This window comes from Medicago sativa, chromosome 4, assembly GCF_051527215.1.
Source record: "Medicago sativa cultivar Bolivia chromosome 4, Bolivia_mono, whole genome shotgun sequence".
Taxonomy (NCBI): Eukaryota; Viridiplantae; Streptophyta; class Magnoliopsida; order Fabales; family Fabaceae; genus Medicago; species Medicago sativa.
In genome coordinates, this window is record NC_140752.1 from 4,756,736 (window position 1) to 4,780,018 (window position 23,283).

General features: G+C 32.0%; 1 protein-coding gene across 1 annotated transcript; it reads left to right on the plus strand.

Annotated features, from left to right (window-relative positions):
• Positions 1-6,535: 6,535 nt before the first annotated feature.
• LOC146925652 (beta-amyrin synthase-like) lies at positions 6,536-22,519 on the plus strand. Its single transcript, XM_085706805.1, has 16 exons — positions 6,536-6,736; positions 11,658-11,843; positions 14,525-14,614; positions 16,415-16,612; positions 16,840-16,924; positions 19,298-19,464; positions 19,555-19,746; positions 19,879-19,992; positions 20,105-20,224; positions 20,558-20,680; positions 20,781-20,879; positions 21,048-21,104; positions 21,180-21,548; positions 21,666-21,746; positions 21,872-21,955; positions 22,247-22,519. Exons 1-16 carry the CDS (start codon positions 6,536-6,538, stop codon positions 22,397-22,399), a joined length of 2,319 nt encoding a protein of 772 aa, XP_085562931.1. The 3' UTR covers positions 22,400-22,519.
• Positions 22,520-23,283: the final 764 nt, after the last annotated feature.

The following is a 23,283-nucleotide window of genomic DNA, read 5'->3' on the forward strand; positions in this document are numbered from 1 at the left end:
TATATTCTTGGAATCTCTTTCTTCTTTGTGTTGTCTTAGTGATGTGATTATTGATTTTTCAAGTATTTATGTCAGTGGCAATGAGATGGATTTATATTTGTTTATTATTGGCTACTAGTACTAAGTTAGGAAAAACGTCAAAAATTTATGTATTTGGATGGAGATTATTACAAAAGTTAAACTTCGTTGTATCTAAAGAACCGAACACCCGAAAACCATTGAAATTTCATTCTTGATTTTCTTTGGTCTTTTGGATTCACCGATCACTTATATATAGCTACTTCCTTTTTGTAGTAAATATATAAGGGAAATGTTAACGAGTGTGCACTTGTTATTAAGCAATTATAAAAGGCAATATAAGTGTTCTTTTTAATGTAAAATTTGACTTTTGTTTCTACTTTTAGTACTAGTGCCCCGAAGCACTGGTTAACAAGACCCACTATATAAACATATATGACGTCGTAGCTATGAGATTATTGACTTTTTGAGTCTGTATGTCAATGGCAATGAGGTGAATTTTATTTGTTTATTGTATTGGCTTTTTTCGATAAATTGGAATTTCATTATTAGTAATAAAAGTTCAAATTATTCAACATCACATCATATCATATCATAGTGAAAGAACGTTATTCACCTTCAACAATGAATGGCACCTAATCATATGGCACAAAAATGGGACAACAACACCTTACAAAGTTCTTACTTACATGACAGACAAATGGAACAAAAACAAGGAACAAACAAATGGCACCAAATAGAAACAGCCGGTGCAAAACACAAAAAGTGGCAGGCAGTCTTCAATTATTTTGATATGAGATATAGTTTGCATTTTCAATATGTTTTGTCTTGAACAACAGAGGCTTTGAATTGTATTATATTATGGTATAATCAACTATGAATATCTAAAACTCCTCATTATAAGGATCATATGCACAGCCGTCTATATATGCTTTTTTTAGAACAACAGGACGTAGGTATCATATGCACAGCCGTCTATATATAATAAGGGTTATACTTTTTTTTTTTTTTTTTTTTTGGTTCAGTTTTTTGGAAGGGCGGAGAATGGCTGCACTATGCTGCATAATAAGGGTTATCTTTGAATTGTGTGTGAGCTTTCAATAGTTATTGTCATTTCGTTGATGGCTTCGAGAATAGTAAGATTAATAATTTTAATAAGGTGGTGGCAAGAAGAGGATTAGGAATTAAGGACTCATTTGATGATCATGATATATATAATAGAGATAAAATAGGATATAGAGTTGGATATGGAGAAGGTGAACATTTATCACATTCCTTATTTGTTTGATGCACACACCTGATAACAAGGTGGTAGGATATATATATATCATAATTAAATTGATGAAATTAACCTAATTTGGTTTTTATCTTACCAGTAGTGGCTTGGCTTCAACATGAATTGTTTGAGGCTTGCCAATAAATATTCTTTAAACAATTGATAAGCGAAACTTGCATTGTTTTGAGCAGCTTTGCAAAATATCACCAAATCTCACTCGAGATGCAACTGAGTCTTCCATGTGCTACAAGTAATAACGATAATTGTCTACTCTACTCAATACTTCTTCTACAATGAAAAAAAATATAAGTAGTGAAAGAAGATCACTTTATCTAACCCCTCTTGAGCAACTAAAGAAAGCCACAAACTTTTCATTGATTAAAATGGACAACTTAGAAGAATTGAGGTTGGTTAATGTTGATATCCAATCACATAATTTGTGGTTGAAACCAAAGGCTTCGAGAACATTGAGAAGAAATGTGCAATCCAAAGTATCAAAATATTTTTCAATGTCAATCTTGATGGTCATATATCCTCCAAAAGGTTTATTCTCCAACATTTTGATAGCTTTTGAGGTAATGACAACACATTCATAAATTTTTCTGCCATGAATGATTCCCATTTGATTCTCCGAGATAATTTTAGGGGCAACAATAACCAACCTATCCACAATAATCTTAGTGATAATACGAAGGGTTAAATATGTTTTTAATCCCTTTAAATATACTCCCTCCGTTTCAAAATGAGTGTCACTTTATAAAAAAAAAATTGTTTCAAAATGAATGTCGCTTTACATTTCCAATACAACTTTAATTTTTTTCTTCCAACTTTACCCTCTCAAACTTTTCTCTCACATAATTTTCAATGCAACTTTAAGTTTGTATTTTTCTAATAAAGTAAGGACAATTTAGTAAAAGTGTTATATCCAATGATTATTTCACTCTATTTCTTAATCTGTGTGTCAAAGCCTAAAGCGACACTCATTTTGAAACGGAGGGAGTACTAACTTTTCGTTTTAATCCCTCTAAAATTTTCCTTCAATTTTTAGTTCCTATAAAATTTTCAATCACTATTTTTTGTCCCTATTTTTAAGTCAATTTTTGTATTTTTTGGTTCCTTCAATTTTTTTTAATCATTATTTTTAAATCATCAGACTAGGAGCTGAGAACCATCCATATAAAAACACCATGATGACTAGCTTCTTGGCAAGTAGCTAGGAATTCTTGTCAGCATCGAATTTGACAACAAGGCATTGTTGCCCTAGCACGGAAAATGAGGTGAATTAAAAAGGTCAAATTGAAGATATGGATTTACCGTGCAAGGGCACTCATGTCCATGTCATCCATATGGGTGGTATAAATGAGTCAATTAAATACATTATATTATTTTACACTTTCCAATTATTTAAACCACTAAACTATACTCCATCCGGTCTCAAATGTAAGAAATTTTTCACTTTTTAAGTTCATTCAATAAATGATGTATATGGTCTATATTATAGACCACATACATCATTTAAGGGAGTATTTTCTAAATATCCATATCACCTATCCAAAATTCTAAATTGGGTCACACCTAATCACACAATACATCTCAAATTTGAGATATTCTTGCATGAACTCTTACCTAAGAGATTATTCTTACACTCAACCAATAAAAATATGACACATGTTATTAACTTTAAAAAAAATGTGATTTTAATTAAGGAAATGGAAACAATAAATGGTGGTGGGTGGTTTTTGTTGGTTAAAGAAAGTGGAAAAAGGAGATAGAAATATTAAAAATAATGAGAAGAAATTATGATATTAATTATTTTTATTATTTTAATGAGATGTTTGATTTTAATTGGTTGGGTGTAAGAATGATCTCTTAGGTATGAGTTCATGTAAGAATTTCTCCTCAAATTTATAGTTTAAAATCATATTCTATTTTTATATTATTTTTTACATAAAAAAGTAGGAAAGAGAATGTGGTAATGCAGTACCACCCCACTTGTTGGACAAAGTGAAATATATGAAACATTGTCATAAATATCTGCAAATATTTGCAAAGGAACCTATCTTTATGCTCTAAGTGTCACAATATGTGTTCACTTTTCAATTCTCTAAAATAAAGTGGTGTCTAATTTTCCACAAGTTCTAGTTTAACGGACTAAAATGCCAAAATTGTTGGAATGGATGTCATAACCTGGATTTGAACCCCGACACATCCACTTTTATATGTGTGTGTATTAGAGAGACTTTTCAATAGTTATTGTCATTTAGTCGATCTACAGAAAAAATTGGTGGCGACTTATTTTGTTCCTTTTTAAAAAAAAAAAAGGCTAAAATATGGTTTTAGTCCCTGCAAATATGCCTCGTTTTGATTTTAGTCCCTTTAAAAAAAATTGTTTTTGGTCCCTGCAAAATTTTTTGTTTTTTAAAATAGTCCCTGACCCCATTTTTGTGATGATTTGCATATGTGGCACATGATGACTGAACCCATTTTGTAGTTTTTGGTCCCTGCAAAATATTTTGTTTTTGAAAATAGTCCCTCCAGGTACTATTTTAAAAAACAAAAAATTTTGCAAGGACGAAAAACAAATTTTTTTTACAGGGACTAAAACCAAAACGAGGCATATTTGCAAGGACTAAAACCATATTTTCGCCTTAAAAAAATTATGGCTTTGAGAATAGTAAGATTAGCAATTTTAATAAAGGAAGGGATGGTGACTCACTAGCCATGAATGAATAGTAATCACATCGGAAACTTTACAAGTCGTCAAATATGAGATTGTAATAGGGGTGTTTGTGGTACGGTTTGATTCGGTTTGAGCATAAAATTCATTCTAACCGTGAGATAAAAAAAAATATACAGTTCAGTTTGGTTCGGTTAGCTTTTAAAAAGTCATCTGAACCTAACCAAACCAAACCAAACCAAATCATTGTGGCTTGAATTGGTTCGGTTGGTGCAGGGTTTTTCGAGACAATACAATTTTATGTTTTCAACATTAAAATCAAGTTAACAAAGCTAAAACACAACATATTTCCAACAAAGTTTTATATTCCATCCAACATAGATCAAATAAAAATGCTGACAAAAAGTAATCATATTCTGTTAGAAATACAAAAGATTAAGATTTTATCATTCTCAAAAAGTTCAAATAGCACAAAGATACATTTTTTAAGTAAAAAGCAAAGAAGAAACTTAACAAGAGAAAAAAATATGTTATTTTATAAAAGTTTCAATTGTGTTTCTATGAGTATTGGTCTAGGTGACATATGTTTAATTAATGTTTTTCTTATGTTGCGGTTTGGTTTGGTTGGTAAAATAAAATCCGCAAACCAAACCAAACCATGCGGTTGAGTAAAAAAAATGATTTGAATACATCCAAACCAAAAGTGGTTTTTTTGCGGTTTCAGTTTGGATTAATTTGATTTGCGGTTTTTCTATTGTATTGTAATTAGTTCAGTTTTGAACACCTCTAGATTGTAGCAGGGAGAGGACTAGGGATTTATGCATGTTTGATGCACACACTTGATATGATAAGATATATATCATAACTAAATGATAAAATTAACTTTCTAATAAATTCAATAATAACTTTAACATTTTTGTTTCTCTTTGGCATTGGTTCATACTTGGTGAGGTTTTCATTGGTTGATCCTTTTAATATTTTGGATCATTTTATTTAGTATACTCATTTGACTGGTGGTTCTAAAGTGTGACATTATTTTATGCACATAATTGTTTATAATAAGGAATAATCAATTTACGCAGCTTCTTGACAAAGTCAAGATTATTTTTTATTGGTGGCTACAGGCAAAAGTCACAAACCGATCTGTAGGTTTTCATAGTTGGTAGCAGTGTCCTTTTGTTTGTTTGAGCATTGACTAATTTTGTCATTTATCGATTTTGTTTTTTGTATTGAACTTTAAAGCTTCTTTTTGATACATCATGTGTTAGCGAGAATGATTGATTGGTGTTTTAATATAATTCATTTTAGCTTGTTCAAAAACAATATTAATTTAACATTTTTTAATAAAATATAATTAAATGGCAATTTGCCTTGTAATCCAATTAATTTTTTTTTGTTTGTAGTCTTTTCTATAAAAAAAAAAAAGTACTCGGATCCTCTACTGCCGCATGACGATCTTGTGCGATCTAGACCGTTTGATTTCAGTCAACTATGGGAAGTCAACAACACAAATTAATTGATGGATGGTTCAGATTAAGTGCAGGACGAAATGCATAAGAGAGAGGCAGGAGAGGATCTACTTCCAAAAAAAACATTTGTAATCTCTCCAGTTTGATTCACTCAATATTGGGTATTGGATTGAATCCCGATGAATATTATCGCTCCATCTTGCGTCTTCATTTGGGTGTTATATTGAATCGAATACAGATGAATACACTTTTGATATTTTCTTATAAATCAAAAATGAAGATTTTTTTTATTTAATTACGGTATATACCAAAAAAAAATCATAATCATATATGATAAAATAAATATATAATTACACACGATCAAAAGAGTAAAGATAGATATGTTAATGTATGTCTTAATGTTTGATAAAAAAAAATGTATGTCTTAATGCTAGTGAATAAATAAGATACAATGCCTTGTTTTTTCACAAAACCTAATGTTGCGATTGATCTTCTAAATAATATTTATAACACAACAAAATAGCTCAAGACAAACATTTATGATATTAAATAATTTTGTGTGTTATGCAATTTTTTGTGAACAAAATATTATTTTGATATTTTAAACAACTTGTAGGTGAGACAAAAAGTTGAGGTGTGGTGTATCCATAAACAAGAATTTCAATCTTTATCATATCTCTTGTTTCCAGTTTATCTTGTCCTTCAAACAGTTTTATAAATCAAACACATTTACAATTGGAGTTATCCTATCACGTATTCAATTTTTTAGCAGATCAAAATGCACCTCAAGAATTGATTTTTAATTAGTCTAACATAGTTTTTTTTATAATGACAGTTTGACATGGGTTGCATATAATGACAGTTTGACATGGGTTGCACTGAGAGCTGATCCCATGGCCGGTACATCAAAAAAATAATAATGCTAGCGGCAATGGAATCTTTCCTCACATATATATAAAAAGCACTTGCTAGCAATATCACCACCTGCTCTAAAACTTGTATTTCTTGATAAATCATGAATTTAATTATAATTAGTTTTCTTTTTTAGCTTCATAACCCAACATTAATTCTGCATCGAATTATATAAAAAACAAGATGTGGAATCTGAAGATAGCAGAAGGTGGGGATGACTCATACTTATTCAGCACAAACAATTTTGTGGGAAGACAAACATGGGAGTATGATCCAGAAGCAGGTAGTGAAGAAGAGAGGGCACAAGTTGAAGAAGCTCGTAAGAATTTCTATAACAACCGCTTCAAGGTTAAGACCTGTGGTGACCTCCTTTGGCGTTTTCAGGTACGTACATAGATTTTGTCTTGTAGGGTGTCCCGAGAATAGACAATAAGGGCAGCCATTAGAGCGCTATTTTTTTAAGCACTAAAATTATTATTTTAATTTAGTTATTTTTATATACTTTTTTTTTTAGAGAAGTTTTTTTTTTGACCAAAGCAAAATTAACTATCATTTATCAACCATTGTTCAATACAAGAAGAATAAGAATCAAAAATACGGTGACTAGCCCAAGAACAGACCGCTCTAGCTAAAGTATGAGCAACCATGTTCGTTTGTCTCCTAACAAACTTCATCTCGAAGTTGAAATGTAAAGATAACTGATAAATAATATATTTTTTTGAAGTAACTGATAAATAATACTTGGAATGTAGAGAAGTTATTTTTATATACTTGTATTTCCTTTTTAACTTTTTTTTAATTACTTCTATTTCAAATATATTTGTAGAGATCCTTAATTATGAATCAATCTTTTGTATAAAAAAAAATACTAAAAAAGACATTGAATAATTAAAATAGCACTATTTATTAATTTATTTATAAAAAATTAATTTACTTAGGACACCAAAAATCTTAAGACCGACTCTACTTTCTAAAACAACATATCGTTTTGAGTGAATGCAATCTATATTTCTCTCCCCACATTCACCTATTACCGGTGTCCAAGTCAATCTAATCCTAAACTTGACTTGTGCCAAAAAAGAATATCCTGAACTTGACAATCGAATATGTTTTAATCTCTATCAATCATTAAACTTTGTTTGTAGAGTCTGTAATTTTTCTTCAACTTTTAATCTTAAAAATATTCCATGTCACCTTTAGGTTTTGTTTTTGAATTTAAAGGAAAGTAGAGTTTTTTTTGGGAAGGAGAGTAGAGGAAAAACATAGAAATCTTCCATTTTTTTTAGGGAATGTTTTATAGAAAATGTTAAACGAATTGTATGATTAATTTATTTTTAATTTGAGAATATTCTAACAACATAGATTAATTTAAAATATTCATATAAACACTTCAAAATCATCCTCTAATACAATACTTTAGTTCCTACAATTAAGGAATTTTAAATCACTACTAATATAAGATTTTTAATTATTTCCAAGTGTACTTTATCACCCTTATCATTAATTTATGAGGTGTGTTATTTGAGCAATCATTTGTATGACGACTTATGGAACAACTATTACAAAGAAAAGTATCAATAGAAACATAAAGTAAAAACATAACGTGAGTATAAGAAAGAAAGTTGTCACAAATTAGTTGTACAAATAAGATCACTAATTTCGTAGGGTATTGGGTCATTTTACATGTTATTTATCAGAGACAAGATTTGACTTTTCCCTTTAAACTTCAATTCTAACACAATCTTTTAGAAGCTTCCCAACATTCTCCTCACTAAACCAATTCGTTTTTACAAACCCAACTCAAACTCTAAATTTTGGCCTTAATTTGATTATGGACGACTCAAATTCGGTGGTTCCTGAATCGCCTCCGACATTGAATCAGAATTCTTCAGGTTTCGAAGAGTTGGATGCTAAGAAAGTCTATGATATTCAAAAGAAGGTGGGAGTTACTTTTACTATGGAAGATGTAAGTACTACAACAAAATTGGTAGAGTTGGACGAAGGTGGTGTAGGATTGAAGGTAGCAAAGGAGAGACTAAATTGCGATCAATGATTATTACAACCTTCAATGTTAGAGGGTTGGGAGTAAGAAATAAAAGGAATAAAATTAAGGAGTTGGCGAGTAATAATAAAAATGGAGTTAATTACAGAGTTCTTATGTCACTCTTTGTAGGGTGGAGTTGATTGTGATTGGGTGTTTCTACCTTTAGCATAAAATAATGGCGGTTTTTTTCGTTGTGGAATAAGATTAATTTGAGCCTTGTGTTTTCTTTTCTATGGGGGGGGGGGGGGGGGGGTGATTTGTGTGTGTGCGTGCTTGGATTAGCATATCCTCAAGAAAATATGTTTGGTGATCGATATTTAAACAAAATGTGATTTTGCATCTAAAAGAAGGTTGTGAGATAGTCTTTTGGTGGTGAAAAGGGGTTTAGGAGTGGGGGCGTGGTGTTTGGAGATTTCAATGTGGTGTTTAGAAGGGAAGAGAGGAGGGGTGTGCATGTGGAAGACTCTCAGGGTTAATGATAGAAAATTAGCAAGTGTACTAATTTATATCGAAGTAATAATTTAATTCGTATCCACATGGACTGTTTTTAATCTCTACTTAACAAAATCATTAATATTAAGATGTGATTAAATAAGGGGGTTGCCTTAGGCAAGTTGGTTTTAAGTGCAATTGTAATTTAAAAACGAAAGAAATAAAATTGGTTTTTGGAATGTTTAAAAGAGATGACTAGGTCAATTGATTCATCTATATGTACCCCATTAGTAACATGTTTCTTAAGCCTACGAATGTAACAAAGTCAACGACGAATTAACAATTTAACTTAGTTCAATCCTTTGATCCTAAGTCCTCTCATCTAATCATAATTCCCTAATTCCTTAGGTGAACCTATAATCATCAAAGGCTATTTAGTGCGTTAATTCAATTGTCATTATCTAACAACGCTCTATCCCTAGATTGTCCGTTAGAAAGAACAGCATAAATATTTTCGAGATACACGCTAGTGTCAGTAGTCATATACTCTCTTAGATCAATTATATTGGGTCAGAATCATATAAGCATTAAGAACAAAATATGCTGAATAAACTAGATTGAAATTCATAAACGTAAGAGTTTCAGGTTACATCACATGAGCTAGTACAGAATCATCTCTTGACCTAATCACAGGAAAACTTAGCAATTCATAATAAAAGGATCAAGCAATATTAATAAAAGAAATTACAAGGTTTTAATCATGAGAATTTCTTCAATTTGATATGCTATGGCCCTCTGTGCATGCGTTAGAACCAGCTGCCACTTCTCCTTGCTTCGTGACCGTATCCCTTCTTGGTTGCAAAACGTGATCCACTTTGTGCCCAAAACGTGAATGAATATCCTCCTCTGTGTTGTGACTTTTATATCATTCATTGCCTTCAATTCTTCTCTCGGGTCAAACAACTTTGCTTTTGGTCAAAAGCCCAAATTTTCATTCAATTATGCATATAAGATATTTCTTCTCATACCTTCATTATTTGCTAGGCTAGACAAATGGTTCAGTACTAGTTGTTACTCATTAATATGTCCAACAAATAGTAAAATATACTACTTGACTCAATAAATCAAGAACGACAATTTATTCAAAATGACTCTAAATTAAATACTAAAATAATAATAATAGACTAAAAACTTAATTAAAAAGACTCTAAAAATAGTGAATGACTGACTGTCATCAGTTAATCTAAGGAGATAAGATTTTCAATAGATTTGTGGAAGATTCGGATATAGAAGATTTACCTATGGTAGATGGAGTCACTTTTCACATTCTATGTGATGATGATAATTTTGGTCTAGTAGACCCTTTTTTATGGCGGAAATAGATAGGGTGTTTTTTAGAGTGACATGAATAAAATTCCCGGTCCATACGACATTAATTTTGCTTTTTTTTAGAGATTTTGGTATCTCTAAAAGTATGAAATGCGAATTATGTCGGATCAATTTCATGCTAATGAATGTTTGCCTAAGAGTTTGTTGGCTTAATTGTACCTTTGATTCTGAAGGTTGTGGTAGCTTTTTCTTTGATGTATTTCGACCAATTTCGCTTTTAGGTTAATTGATAAACTTTTAGCAAAGGTTTTGGCGGTTAGATTATCTGGGGTGGTGAATAAAATAATCTCTTCCTCTCAATTGGATTTCATTAAAGGTCGAAATCTTGTGGATGGGGTATTGGTGGTGAATGAAGTGGTGGGAGAAAATTATCTATTTAAATTTAATTGAAGGTTTGCTCCCTTTTAAGTACTTGGGGTTACTGGCAGGAGAAAATTCTAGAAAGTTGGCTGCTTTGGAGCCCGTTTTGGAGAAATTGTGTAGAAAATTGAACTCGTGGGGTGACAAATTTGTTATTATAGAAGGCCAAATTATGCTTCTCAATTCAATCCCAATATCCTGCTTTTATTTTTGGGAAATGCTAGGTTTGGTGTAGCGGAAGTTAGTGCGTATCCAGAGGGAGTTTCTTTAGGGAGGTGTGACAGGTGGTTGAAAGATTAGTTGGGTTGAGTGAAGTACCATTTTTCAATCTAGAAGGAAAGGAGGCCTAAGGGTAAAAGATGTGAGATTAATGAATTTAAGACTCTTGGCTAAGCGGAGATGGAGGCTAATCTCAAGTGAAAATGATCTTTGAAAAGATGTGTTAAGGGGCAAATATGGAGATACTATTTCGAGTTTGGTGGATTAGCGGAGCTCTTCTTGGCCATATTTTGATTCTTTTTGGTGGAAATATTTAAATTCGTTAGAAGCCTTAGTGGGGTCAAATTGGGTTAATAGGGAAGTGAGGAGGAAAATGGGTAATGGTGTGAATATGGACTTTTGGATAACTTGTTGGATTTGTAACACTCCTCTTTGTGAGCAATTTTCGTATCTATTTTTAATTTTGGATGTATTGGAAATGTGGGTGACATTGAGGGGGGTAGTACTTATGGGTGGTCCCTTTATTTATTTGAGAGGAGGATCTCTTGAATAATTAGATTAATTTAGTAGAAATGGATAATGATAGATAAGTCATTTGATTTTTTTTTATGGGAGATAAATCAATTGATGGTGAATGAATTTATACTCTTACAAAATATGAGTCTAATATGGACTAGCCTTGGTTGCTCCCTCACCACACTCCATTTGCACGACCTTCCATTTGTCCATTTGCACGTAAATACAAGCAAAATTTTAATAATTTTTTGAGACAAATATATAATATAATGTCATTTTGTTCATATTCAATAATATAATTATAATGTATTTTCCATTTTTGCTTCTCGGCACATATGTATACAGGTTCTAAGAGAAAATAACTTCAAGCAAACAATAGATGGTGTAAAGATAGAAGATGGAGAAGAGATAACATATGAGAAAGCGACAACGACATTAAGAAAAGGCACACGTCACCTAGTAGCATTGCAAACTTGTGATGGCCATTGGCCTGCTCAAATTGCAGGTCCTATGTTTTACATGCCTCCCTTGGTGAGTATATACTTACTAACCGCTCAATATTAATATAAAGGTTAATAGTGTTTTTGTTCTCTATAGTATATGGTGAATATGTTTTTAGTTAATGTTTTCTGTTTAGATTCTCTATCTTTATGATTTTAGATTCTTCACGTTTGTGTCTTAGTGGAATGTGACAATACAAAAATGTCGTTGATGTGGCCGGCATAGTCAATAATCTTTGGAAAAAGATAGCTAGACACCCTTTTTTATACACCTCGTACTCCTCATGTGTCAGGGGTATTTTAGTAATTTCACATCACATCATCACCCTTTTTCATCTTTTCTTTCAATGTTTTTGCCACATGTCACAAATGATTGCTATTTATCTAGAGAGTTTTTATCAAGAATTTATCAAGAAAAAATCTCAACCAATTAAATTTGTTATTTGACGGAAATCAAGGGAGGTAATAGTGTGTAATTAAGGAAATATGTTAGTAAATACACTCTGTCTTGGAATTTTCTTGATAAATTTTGTCACTGTATCTATCATTTCCCATCTTTTAATTATGTGACCTTTTTATGTTTCTTAGTCAGCATATTTTATTAAAATAATTAAAGAAAAAATTAATAATTATAAATAAATTTAAAAAATTCTAAAAATGAAGGGAAAAATATTTAACTTAAGTTAATCTTAAAAAAATACTAAAAATCACGAAACTCATCATCAAACTCACCATCCTCAAATTTATAGGTTAGATTTCGATGCAACTCACTCTATAATTCTCGCAAACCAGAAACATCAACAAAACCCAAAAAGATCACATCAATAAAAAATCCAACAACAACAAACCTTGAAATTTAATCCTCATTTTTCAATATTTTGTTTAACCAAGAATTGCTCATTTCACACCATAGATTTAGCATGAAGCAAAATTCCAACCTCCACACCACACATTAGATAGAAAGCATGTTGAGATAAATGTTGTTTATGATAATCTCATTTGTCAAAAGAGACCCTCGCCCCACACGCCAAAGGAGTAATCTTAATCTTCTCAGAACCTCGCCATCGCCAAATATGCTTAAAGATTCTTGAAGGAGGGGGAAGATCGGCCTAAATAACATAAATAGGTTGATAGTAGAGCAAACCCATTCTAGTTTCTCATGTACTTCAGAAGGAGTAGGAAGAATAACTAATAAATTATTACATATGTTGAGAGATAACCATTAATGCAACAAGTATCAACAGATTCAAGCCAATTTTTATCAGAGAAGCCTCATTCATGAATCTGGCAGAACAAATTGCCAAACCCCCATTTTCCTTAGGAAGTCACATAGTCTCCCAAGAGACCATATGCATACATCGATTTTGATCATCACCTCGATCCCCAAATAAAATTCATGTATTTTGTATCAATAGAATCACAAATGGGTATAGAAATATAAAAAGTTTTCAAGCTATAAGCTAGATTTAAAAACAAAATGGATTTGGGAAGTGTAATCGTCCCTTCAAAGGACAAATTATGATTATCCATCTTATCCAAAATAAACTATAAAGTTTCTTATACAGCATGGTAATGTAAGATAGGCACTCCAACATATTGGCATAAGTCATCCGTCCTCCTAAAACCAAAAGTCTCGCTGATATGAGTACATGCACCCTAATTAAAAAAAAAAAATTTGAGAAGAATATTCTAGTCTTGTTAATTAGACTTAATTATTTTCATCGAACTGCTGCAAAACCGATTTAAACAAGTAGAAATAACATCCAAATAGGTCATGTTAGCTTTAGAAAATAAGATAATATCATTTTATAGGTTTCGAATTCCTCTCTACAATCAACATAATTATTATTTAAGATAAATGCTCAAGACACAGAACAAACAGGAGAAGAGTGATTAGATCTCCTTGTTGAATTCTTATAGTCGGCTGAAACTCATGCCTCTCCATTCCAAATACACATATTTTACTTGAAGGTAAACAATGTCTGTCTAATAAGAGAGAAGAAAATAGAACGAAAACCAATGTCCTTCAAAGTTCTCTTTTATAAAATTCCAATTATGGTTCTTGAAACTTATATTCTAATAAAAATTGCTTGAAAACCATCTCCGCCAGGTTCTTGAAACTTCCCTATTCTAAATGAAATTATAAATCTCCTCATGAGAGAAATTTAATTGGAAACATACCATGCTAATGTCATCAAATCTACAAAAACATATCACTAAATCAAGCGCCTCATGATTATTTTTCACCTAGAAATAACATGAATGAAATTTAGTGATGTGATTTTCAAGCTCAATATCAGAAATACTTTCACCATTATCATTTTGAAGGGTCTCAAACTTATTCCGCCTTATCCTAACAATAGTAGAACCATAAAAATAAAAATAAAATATCTATTTGTATCGCCAAACTCCGACCATTTGGCTCTAGATTTTTGGACCCACAATAACTCATCACTTTGCAAGGTAGTGTTACTCTAATTTCACAAATCATGCTGAAGGATTTTTTGGTTTTTTTTATGTGTAATTCTGGCCTTTCTTGTATTTAACCATTGTAACAATTGCTCCTTCTTAATTAAATTGAGTTTATGTATTCTTTGTAAGTAAATTGAATTACGGAGTGGTCACGTAAACAAAGTTTAATGAGTTTACCTAGTCTATGTAAACAACATGCCTAAACTGAGTTATATGTCTACATTAATTTCCTACTTGTAGGTGTTCTGTATCTACATTACAGGACATCTTGATTTTGTATTCCCACAAGAGCATCGCAGAGAGATTCTTCGATACATATATTGTCACCAGGTAGGTGTTATCATTCTATTCTATTTCAACACACATTTATTTACCTATTTTGAACATGATGCATGCAAATATTGTTGTAAAATTAGGAATAAATTATCTCTATAAATAATAATCAACATATATAAATATAAGCATCAATAAAATATAGGTAAAAGAGAGAACAATAAACTTATCTGTTCTTGAAATTGCGGTGATTTGACGTCGATAGCGGTGAGGTAAACAAACAAGAAATCATGACCTGTAACATAGTAAACCGTTATATAACATGAGGAGTGACAAAGTCACTGTCCTTAAGGATTTATACGCCTCATAAGCGCATATCCTCCCAGGATACAACATGTTCTTCCCTGATATGAATCACATCAGAGGTGACAGAACAGCTTGAATCTATCTCAAAGATAGCAGAAGATGTAACCCAGAAACTCAATTCTAAAACTAGAGAAACTAATCTTGAAGGTGAGTGGTTCTCTTATTCTGCCGTAAAAAATTACTAGTGCTATCACTTTTATACATAAGTTAATCAAGGGATATATAGGTATGAAATAGTTAAATAGGGAGGTTGAGAAAACTATATTTGAGAGAAGAGTTGGTTTAGCAAGCTATGGAACCCAAGACACTTGTTGTATGCAAGAGGTCTCACAATCACATTACACCCCCACAATTCTTGCTGTTACGCGGTTGTGCGCTAATAGGCCGTGCGCGTGCCTGGTATTCATGAGTGCTCTAGAGACCCGCCACGGTCTCATGCAAGCGGCCCCACTTGACACTCATATAGGTGATTCCATCTAGTGTATGCTACTATACCATACACCACCCATAAGGGCTTATGGTAATCATTAAAAGCTTTTAAAGCTTACCCATCAATTTTATATTATTTAGCACATCTCATCCATTATCATACACTATAGGAAAGAGACAACGTTGTTTTAGTGCTAACAGAACTAACAAGTAACTTGTTCTTACCCATTGAACCTTCTTCATGGGATCTCCAATCACAAAGGTTGGGTTCCTATTACTTGTCGTTTTCGAGTGGCAAAGTCTCATTTTCCTAAATTTCTTCCCAAGGAGTTTTATATACGGATCCGCTTAATTCACAAATATTGACTAAGACGTCTCTAAGTCAATTACCTCTTATTTCATCTAGTCTATAAAAATAAACTCGGATTACACAATAAATTTAAATTTAGATTTATTATATAGGTCTACTTGAAAATGCTTCCAAGCGACAACACCCAATATTGGGTAAATATAAATCTTGTGTGAATTTTATTCAAGTCTGCTTGAATTATTTTCCAAGTGACAACACCCCCACATTGGGGAAAATAAATCCACACATAGATAAATCAAACATCATTGTATTATTTTAATACAATGGATAATCCACACTATGTCGACCACTGTTGAACGAAAATTTAGAAACAAATGAGTGAATTACAAGTGTGATAAAGTTTTTGTCACTTAGACCTAATCTAAGTAGACCTGAATATATTTTTGTGGCACTTGATAAACACAGGATTTGGTTAAATAGACATGGAGTATAAATATTCCCTTAATAATGATGATTTATGGAGACATTCAAGGAAAATTAGTTAACGTATGGAACCGGTCAACAAATGGATATGTAGCAAAATTTCTCTTTTAAATTGTTTACTACTAATAAAAAAACTTTTGAAATATTTAATAACTACAAATTACAACAATAATTGTTACTTTTGCTTAATTAACCATGAAATTCACGAGTTCTTCATATTGGTTATTATGAATAATTTGTATTGACCTTGTTGTGGGTTCATTTTGAAGAATGAAGATGGAGGATGGGGGCTACAAATTGAGGGTCATAGTACCATGTTTTGTACTGCACTCAACTATATATGTATGCGGATTCTTGGAGAAGGACCTGATGGAGGTCAAGACAATGCTTGTGCTAGAGCCAGAAACTGGATTCGAGATCACGGTGGTGTAACACATATACCTTCATGGGGGAAAATTTGGCTTTCGGTAGCTACCATTATTTATTTTTTAGGTTAATATGTTAAATAGCTCGTGTAATTTATGTGAGGTCTGAAAATACATGGACTATTTAGGGTATTAACCTTATTAAACTCATATATATATATATATATATATATATATATATATATATATATATATATATATATATATATATATATATATATATATATATATATATCTGTTACTAATTTGAATGCATCCTTTACCTATAGATACTTGGTGTATATGATTGGTCGGGAAGCAACCCAATGCCCCCTGAGTTTTGGATCCTTCCTTCATTTCTTCCTATGCATCCAGGTTCAATTAATTTAGTCTGTTTTGTTAACCTTTTTAGAACAATTTAAATATAGGGTTTGAAATGACGCTTACAACTAACTCTAGTCAAGCAACATTGTCCATCAATAACTTGAATTTTGTTTCTAAGATCCTAAAATCTAAGAAGATGGCAGCAATTTAGTTAACATGTCAGCATGTTGATATTTAGTTGGTACATCATAAACTCGAAGTTGTCTAGATTTAACTTGCTCATTGACAAAATGATATATATACTTCATTTTTTAGTGCAGAGGTAGTAATAGACAAGGTTGTTAAAACCATGAGTTGACTCGTGGAATCGTATTGTTAAAAAAAAAAAACTTGTGCAATCATACGAATCTAATCTAAGTATCAATTTTAAGTTGACTCCGCTTTAAACTCGAATTGTAGTAAACTCGGAAATGAAATTGTGTTTACACGGATGGACTCACTCGTAGTGAACTCAATAAACTTGGGTAAACTAGGATAACCCATAGGAATGTTTTAAAATAATTATTTATCTTTTATTTCATCTCAGTTCTCACATCAGTTCCTTTTCTTCCTTGTTATCTTGATTTTACTCGTGTCAATTTTTTGCTTTATAATTGAGTTGAAATTTTTATTTATTGATACATTTATTGTATCATATAATTATATACGTCACCCTGTAAAAAAAATATATGTCACATATATTTTTTTAATATTATTTTAATATGAGATAAACTCATATGAGTCATTTTAACATAGGCAAAATGAATTTGCTAAACCTCTCGATTTTGACAACTTTGATAATAGAAACCTAAGCCTTCATAGAGCAAGAGAATTTAGAGAGAATCTAAATGAATGTGAATCTATTTTCATTGATGAAAGTTAGTTATGTTTATATGATGACAAGTATTTATAGAGAAGTAATCCCTCAAACTAATTTGACTCAAGTATTAGTCTAGTTAATTTAGCTGACTAGACTAATATCGGCTAACTGTAATGAATTGTTGCTCTATATTCTATAAACAATGTTCCCACCTCAAGCCACATTTCCGAGGTATTATTTGCTTTTGAGTCTTGTGTGTAAGCCTTCATGGAACTCATAGTAAGCTATTGTATGCTACTCATCACTCAATAGTTTAGGAGCATGAGCCATTGATATTTGCAAATCAGTGAAAAGATTGGTGACCAACATTATCTCAAATGTTGTTGTTGGAACTTTCATGTAATCAGCTTTCTGCTGAAGATCTTGCAATAATTTCTCTATTTCTTCGATAGTCATGTGATTGGATTGCCACCAAAGAAGATGATGTTGAGATATATAGCAATAAGTTGAGATAACAAGGTCATTTTGGCATGACCAAGTAGTAAATGGTATGCTTAAGATAGAAAAAAGACGTTGTATGTGTTGAAGATGAATGGTAATGGGTTTGTGCATGAATTGAGAAAGCTTGTCGATGTTGAACGATAAGTCAGGAAGGGTGGGATTTAAATGTTGAAGAGAACCAATTATTTGCCTATATGCGGTGGAGTTAGTGGATATTGAAGCATCATGTAGTTAATGTTTGCCGTTGTTAACATATCTATCAATGATGGGACATAAACAAACGATTTGATGTTGGTACTTGGTATAAGTTCAACTCCAAGAAATCAATGAAGATTTCTCATGTTTTTAAAAGCAAATGTTTCATTAAAATGAAATCTTGCACGTCGAGTAAAGTCTTTGGCCACAAGGCGTGCTTTCTACATAGCAATTTGTGGAGCCATCTAGATTAATTTTATGAGAAAAAGCCATTTGCATCCAAATATATTGTAGTTCTTCGGAAATGATAGCATGAAGGATAAGATTATCCCGACGTCTTTAGAAGTTCTACATGTTTTGGTACCATCAACATAGCCAACAAGGTCATATGCAATGAGTAATGCTTTGAGTTGAACCTTGCATACTAGATAATTGGTTACACTTAGTTTCATAGATGCATGGTTGTTGATAGAAACAACCGATTGAATATTATTGACAAGAATATCAGTAGTGGTTAGAGATTCAACAGACATGGCTGAGCCTTAACGTGTTAAAAAAATATGGATCAAGTTTGTTGTTAAGCAGAAGCTCGTGATATCATAAAGAGGGTTTGAAATGAAAAATTGAATTGAATTAGAATGAAATGAAAGCTTTATATAATTAGCATTGTTAGTTACATCAAGGTTAGGAACAAATACATAGAAGTAGGAATCGAATGAATTTCCATGATAACAGTTGGAGAATTCAAATTATACACCATAATAGAAAGCTTATAACTAGTCTTAGTCATTTGATATTATCTAATACAATATACATGTGAAATTGAATCGAGGGTTATTCTATCTGATTTTCACCTTCGTTATTTACAGCTAAAATGTGGTGTTATTGTCGGTTGGTATACATGCCAATGTCTTACTTGTATGGGAAGAGGTTTGTAGGTTCAATAACCCCACTAATCTTACAGTTGAGAGAAGAACTCCATACTCAACCTTACGAAAAAATTAATTGGCCAAAATCACGTCACCTATGTGCAAAGGTTAGAGTTTGTCTTTTATTGATCACAATGTGTGAACTTACACATCCTTTTTAACATAGGAGGAATAATGATCCATTTTATGTCTCACAGGAAGATCTTTACTATCCTCATCCTTTGATACAAGATCTGATATGGGATAGCTTATACATATTCACCGAGCCACTTCTCACCCACTGGCCTTTCAACAACCTAGTCAGAGAAAAAGCCCTTCAAGTAACAATGAAACATATCCACTATGAGGATGAGAATAGTCGATACATAACCATTGCGTCTGTGGAAAAAGTAAGTAACATGGCAATTAAGCATATTGGTCATTTAGTTTTATGCATTAACTGGAGTGGGATTAGTTTTTTAGTTTTCCATTGAAAAAGTGAATCAATTCAACTATGCCATTAAAGTGTATATATTTATCAGGTTTTATGTATGCTTGCTTGTTGGGTGGAAGATCCAAATGGAGATGCTTACAAGAAGCATCTCGCAAGGGTCCCAGATTATTTATGGATTTCAGAAGATGGAATGACCATGCAGGTGTGCGTGTGTGTGTGTGTGTGTGTGTGTGTTGTTATTACTAATTACTTCTATTACTATTATAACTTATGTGATACATTCATTAAAGAACATTTGTATTAATACAATGCAGACTTTTGGTAGCCAAGTATGGGATACTAGTTTTGCCATTCAAGCTTTGCTTGCCACCAACCTAATTGAGGAAATTGGTCCTGCACTTGCAAAAGGACATGATTTCATCAAGAAATCTCAGGTATGCTTAATTTTGATGACAAGCATATGACACAGTCACAATTTTTTCCTTTAAAATAAGGAAAGCAAACTCCCAAATGAACCAATATAGTAAATGAGATATGTAAGGTCGCATTTATTTATTAAATGTAAGGCCTTACAGGAGTTTATTAAGATTCCTCATCTTTACAAAATCAGCTTGCAAGATCAGGAGTGCAACTCTTAATAAACCCTTGTCAGGCCTTACCATTAATCTATTTCAGACTTTTGTTTTTCTCAATGACGCCCATTAGGCCTTTGAACAATAGGTGTGCTAGCTTTATCTTGCAATGAAACTGATACTCTTATTTCACAGGTTAAGGATAACCCTTCTGGAGATTTCAAGAGTATGTATCGTCATATTTCTAAAGGCTCGTGGACCTTCTCCGATCAAGACCAAGGATGGCAACTTTCTGATTGCACCGCAGAAGGATTGAAGGTAACTAACAACATAGGCTATAAACAACTTAATTTGATACTAAGCTTTCACAATCACAACAAATATAAGTTAATTAAGGTAAAGTTATGTGTTGTTCCAGTGCTGTCTACATTTATCAATGTTGCCTCCAGCGATTGTGGGGGAAAAGATGGAACCAGAAAGGTTATATGATTCAGTCAATATCTTGTTGTCGCTTCAGGCAAGTACTATTCAATTATTTGTCATATACTTTTAATTAATTGATTAATTAATTTCTACGTGATCTTTGATCAACAGAAACTTGGAGTTTATTTTGATCATTGATGTTTGATTTATTTGTGCTACCTGGTTTACTTTTGACACAACTTTATTTTTTTAATTATTGCAGAGTAAAAATGGTGGATTGGCAGCTTGGGAGCCAGCAGGAGCTTCAAAATGGTTAGAAGTAAGTATTGTATTAATATGTAATCATTCATATATGAAAATTAATAAACTAATTAGCTTTGTTATTTATTTTCAGGTGCTCAACCCCACAGAATTTTTTGTGGACATTGTAGTTGAACATGAATATGTTGAGTGCACTGCATCGGCAATTCAAGCTTTAATTTTGTTCAAGAAGCTATATCCAGGGCATAGGAAGAAAGAGATAGAGAATTTCATCGCCAATGCAGTTCGATTCCTTGAAGATACACAATTAGCTGATGGTTCATGGTATGGAAACTGGGGAGTTTGCTTCACTTATGGTTGTTGGTTTGCTCTTGGTGGTTTAGCAGCTGCTAGCAAGACTTATACCAATTGTGCTGCGATTCGCAAGGCTGTTAAATTTCTTCTCAGAATACAGGGAAAAGATGGTGGATGGGGGGAGAGCTATCTTTCATGCCCAAAAAAGGTTTATATATAATTAAGTAATTATTGCTAACTAGCTACCAATAATTTGCAAACTTCAAACATGAGTTGACTGACAATATTAATAGTGATAATGTCTTACTAAATAATGATAATTCAGATGTATGTACCTCTTGAAGGAAGTCGGTCAAATGTTGTACAAACTGCATGGGCTCTTATGGCATTAATTCATGCTGGACAGGTTAGCTTTTGATATTTATGTGTATGATTAATTGATTATAGACCTGCTTTCATGACCATATATATAATTGCCAATGAATCTTAAGATAAGTTTTTTTGTCTTCCTTTTATAATTCTGATGTACAGGCAGAGAGAGACCATACTCCTCTTCACCGTGCTGCAAAATTGCTCATCAATTCCCAATTGGAAGAAGGCAATTGGCCCCAACAGGTTCATCTCAGTACTTCTTTGATATGAAATAATATGGCTCTTGCTTCTTTATGCCTGCCTAAGGTCACAAGAGCAAAATTGATTATATTTGATTATACAAGACAAGACATTAGCATTATATATATATAATCAAAGAAGATCTCTTTTGCCATCTTGACTGTGTGAGGACACTGTGTTGAAATTGATCATACGTAATTTTTATTTCAAAGAAATTGAATTGCACAATTGCATTTTCTATCTGGTAGTCAACATCAACATCTACTAAACCTTTGTCCTATTTATTTATTGCAGGATATCTCAGGAGCATTCATGAAAAATTGTATGTTACATTACCCAATGTATAGAGATATTTTCCCATTGTGGGCTCTAGCCGAGTATCGTAGACAGGTTCCATTGCCTTCCACTGTGTGTGACTGCAATTTAAAGAATGAATTCGAGATTTGAACCCAACACATGCTAATTACTTGCAAATGTTATGTTCACTAGGACAATGATATATACAAAATTCAAGTATATAGGTAGAATATTTACATGATTTTTAATACAATTTTTTTAAGGACGGTATTCTTATTCTTCTTTCCTTCTACAAATTCCCGTTTTCATATTTTTAATGACATTTTATAGGCCACCCAATGGATGATGATATTCTTCATAATATAACAAAAAAATTATATTGAATCTGTTTTGTATAAGTTCGAAAAACTTGTTTAATTATCCTAAACAAAATTGTGTATAATTTCTCACTGAAAACTACTTTTTCAAGTAAAACGCCATTTGGTTCTTTGATAAAAAAGAATATTCCATTTTATTTTTTGAAAGGAGAATATTTGATTCTTATACTACTAGGACTAAGGAAAATGTGTGTGTATACTTCAATAACCTTTATGATGCATTATTCCAAAAAATAATAATTTATGATGCTTTAGTTTTTTCTAACATAAAACAGCCTATATCATTCATTTCATTAGGAAAGTAATAGCTGAAATAGTGAAATACAATGTAAGAAGGTCAAAAAATTGGTGACTAGTCTACAATATAGCTGCTTTTGTTGATGAATGAGCAGTTGCATTTTTTCCCCTCCTAGTAAAATGAATGAGAAAGCTTCAACAAAAATAATAAGGATTGTGTTAGTACAGCAATTGGTAACAAAAGAATAAAGAAATAATAATCGCAAGACAACGAGATACGATCTTTGTTCATTTAATTTTTAATGGTTTCTATATCTGCGATTATATAGTTGTTATAATTCTGTATATTTCTTCGGTGAATTAAAGTTTACAGTGTTACAGTCCAGATCTTCTTACTTTAAAAGCTTGTAAGGTTTAGCT